We start from the raw sequence: 4253 nt of genomic DNA, 5'->3' as shown, positions 1-4253 counted from the left end.
ATATATATATATATACATACATATATATATATATATACATATAGCAAAGGCTTTTTTCCCCTTACACGGGGGGTAGCCTATAAATACACACACACACACACACACACACACACACACACACACACACACACACACACACACACACACACACACACACACACGACTTGGTGGCGCGGGTGGTAGAGCAGTGGACTGCAAAGTACGGGGGTGATCGCAGTATCTGGTTCGAAACCTGCCCAGGGCCGAAATTATTTCGGTATCGCTGCGCTTGCTTCGGGTCGTTACTCTGACTCTAGTGGGCGGGGAGTTGTGTGTGTGTGTGTGTGTGTGTGTGTGAAAGGTCATAGCATTACCCATAGATCGGTCATACGAGCTCTGAGCTCTCTTCCGGGAGGGAAATAGCTGTCGATCACGAGTTCAACACGTGATCCAAAGACCAAGGTGAAAAGGTGAACACACACACACACACACACACACACACACACACACACACACACACACACACACACACACACACACACACACACACACACACACACACACACACACACACACATACACACACACACACACACACACACACACACACACACACACACACACACACACACACACACACACACACACACACACACACACACACACACACACACACACACACACACACACACACACACACACACACACACACACACACACACATATATATATATATATTTATATATATATACATATATATATATATATATATATACATATATACATATGTACATACAAAAAAAGGCATAAAAACCACTCTCATACATTCCATCCCCATCACGCTCCACTCCCTTCTACCTTGCCTCTTATCTTGGCACCTCCTGGATGACGGGTCATCCCTGCATCTTGTCCACTGCCCTGGGTCAGAAGCAATGTCACAAGACACAGCACATCCACAGCAAGGCCACTTAATTAAATCGGCGACCTCCCTCTCCGTCACCTGATGCAGAAAAGAAGACGGTGAGAAACTCCTTCGGGCGGCGTCAAATTTTTCTCACACATATTCCCTCATCCCCCATCCCCCACCCATTCCACCTCATGGATCACAACATCATCCATATACAACCATTCTCCATTACACCCTGTCTTCTGTCCTCTCCCATCCTTCCTCAACAGATATTCCCCTCTTCCCCAAAGCCCCTTTTACCCCATCCATCCACCTCATCCTAGGTCGCCCTCTCATGTTCACTCCCTCCACATCTGCCTTCCACACCTCTTTTACTAATCTTTCTTCATTCATTCTTTCCATGTGTCTAAACCATCCCAATACTCTTTCATCCACCCTATCTCCCAACTCCCTTTCCACCACCGTTCTCCTCCTCACCTCCTCATTTTTCACTCTATCCAGACTAGTAGCCCCTATCATACTTCTCAAACATTTTATCTCAGACACATTCAAACTACTCTCTTCCTCTCTTATGTTCCATGTTTCTGCCCCGTACAGTGCTGTTGGCGCAATAACTCCTTCATACAATCTCCTCTTAGCATCCATTCCCAAATGTCTATTTCTCATTACACATTTTAATTCACCAAGGCATTTACTCGCTTCTCTCAATCTACATTCTACCTCCACCCCCACTCCTCCCTTTCCTGCCACATTTGCACCCAAGTATCTAAAACTATCCACTTCCTCCAGTCGCTCTCCCTTAATACTCACATCCAGTCTGCTGACACTTTCACCCCTTGTACATCTCATCACCTTACTTTTACCCACATTTATCTTCAGCTTTCTTCTTTCACACACTTTCCCAAACTCTGTCACTAACTTCCTCAATCCCTCCTCTGGTCCTGCCACAAGCGCAGTGTCGTCCACAAACAACAGCTGGCTTATCTCCCACTTTTCTCCATTTTCTTTCACCATCTCCAATCCCTGACCCACTACCCTTGCATTTACCTCTCGCACCACTTCATCCATGTACAGATTGAACAGCCAGGGTGACATACCACATCCCTGACGAAGTCCCACCTTTACCTCAAACCACTCAGTCTCTCCATTTCTAATCCTGACACACACTCTAGTACTCTCGTAAAAACTCTTGACAGTTCCTAAGAGCTTTCCTCCTATCCCATATATCTGTAATACCTCCCACAGTGCCTTCCTGTCTACCCTGTCGTAAGCCTTTTCCAAATCCATAGAAGCCCAAAAAGCGTCCTTACTTTTTCCTATAGCTTTCTCACATATATGTCTTACCACAAAAATCTGATCTACGGAACCTCTACCTGTCCTAAACCCATACTGTTCCTCACCAATTACTCCCTCTGTTCCTCTCATAATCCTCTGAATCAAGACTCTCCCATACGCTTTCCCAACTACACTTATACACTGAAACTACTACACTTACATTTGCCCCCTTTTCCCTTGTAAAGTGGAACTATACAGGTACTCCTCCAGTCCTCCAGCACTCTACCCACTTTTAAACAAACATTAAATAACCTCACCAACCAGTCCACCATCACTTTACCTCCTTTTTCAGACATTCTGCAGAATATATATATATATATATATATATATATATATATATATATATATATATATATATATATATTTATACACACACACACACACACAGACACACACACACACACACACACACACACACACACACACACACACACACACACACACACACACACACACACACACACACACACACACACACACACACACATACACACACACACACACACACACGCAAACAAACACACACACACACACACACACACACACACACACACACACACACACACACACACACACACACACATATATATAAATATATATATACATATATATATTATATATATATATATATATATATGTACACTGTATAGACATGTATATATATATCTATGTATTTACACTATATATATATACACTGTATATATATATATATATATATACTCTGTATATATATACATATATATATATATATATATGTACACTGTATAGACATGTATATATATATCTATGTATTTACACTATATATATATACACTGTATATATATATGTACATATATGTACATATACATATACATATGCATATACATATGCATATGCATGTGCATATACATATACATATACATATACATCTACATATATATATATATATATATATATGTATACATATACATATACATATACATATACATCTACATATATATATATATATATATATGTATACATATACATATACATATACATATACATATATTGCTTATGGCAATGTGAAAACACATAAACCCAACTACCCGCTTAGACCTATTATTAGCCAAATCCCCACCCCGACCTACAGCCTAGGAAAAACCCTAAACAGCCTTCTCTCTCCCTATACTCCCAGTACCTGGTTGCTCAAATCCCCTAAAGAGTTCATTGATTTACTCCATAGCAAAAAACCCACAGGCCTTATTGCATCTCTTGATGCCGTAAGCCTTTTTACTAACGTCCCCGTTGATGAGACAATAGACTTCATCTTGGACGAGGTCTACCGTTCCTACCATCAACACTTGGACATCCCGGAAAATCTGCTGCGTTTTCTGCTTGAAGCCTGCACCAAAGAATCACCATTCCGTGGATCAGATGGAAAAATGTATAGGCAGGTGGACGGTGTGGTGATGGGGTCCCCACTTGGGGTCCTCTTTGCCAACTTTTACATGGGCCTGGTGGAGAGAAGAGTTCTTTCTGTTCCCCATCTTCGTCCTTTCACTTACGGTAGATATGTGGACGACATTTTTGTGAAGGTCAGAGACCGGAAACATCTCCAGGACTTACGTGACGCGTTTATAAGTAGCTCTTGCCTTAATTTCACTCTCGAGCTGCATGATGATGGGTCCTTACCCTTTTTAGACGTGTTTGTTAAGCCAGTCGTGACTTCAGTTCACGTCAAATAAACTAATGAAGGAAGATGCCTGAACGCCGAAGGAGAATGTCCCACCTCTTATAAAAGAAGTGTCATCCGCTCTTACGTCAACAGAGCATTCACCCATTGTTCTACTTGGCCCCTACTCCATCAAGAGCTTCAACGCCTACAGCAAGTCCTAGTGAATAATGGATTTTCCAACAAGGACGTCCAGTCTATCATCATGCAAAAGATGGACGCTTATATGAGATGTCACAGCCCCCGCCCTGAGAAACGCCCTCCAATCCTTCTGCATTATAGATCTTTCATGAGTACAGCATACCGTACTGATGAAAGAGTATTGAGGGAAATAGTTGA

General features: G+C 41.8%; 1 protein-coding gene across 1 annotated transcript in view; it reads left to right on the top strand.

Annotated features, from left to right (window-relative positions):
• Nucleotides 1–3927, top strand: part of LOC143023760 (uncharacterized) — a 5497-nt gene extending 1570 nt beyond the window's left edge. Inside the window, exon 2 of the mRNA XM_076182373.1 lies at nt 3440–3927. Coding sequence (XP_076038488.1) covers nt 3440–3927 — 488 coding nt within the window. The remainder of the gene's footprint in view (nt 1–3439) is intronic.
• The last annotated feature ends 326 nt before the right edge of the window (nt 3928–4253 follow it).

The sequence above is a fragment of the Oratosquilla oratoria genome, unplaced genomic scaffold (assembly GCF_046742065.1).
Source record: "Oratosquilla oratoria isolate Oo_2021 unplaced genomic scaffold, ASM4674206v1 SCAFFOLD58, whole genome shotgun sequence".
Classification (NCBI taxonomy): domain Eukaryota; kingdom Metazoa; phylum Arthropoda; class Malacostraca; order Stomatopoda; family Squillidae; genus Oratosquilla; species Oratosquilla oratoria.
Note: the sequence above shows the minus strand (reverse complement) of the source record. Positions and strands in the feature narration are given on the sequence as shown.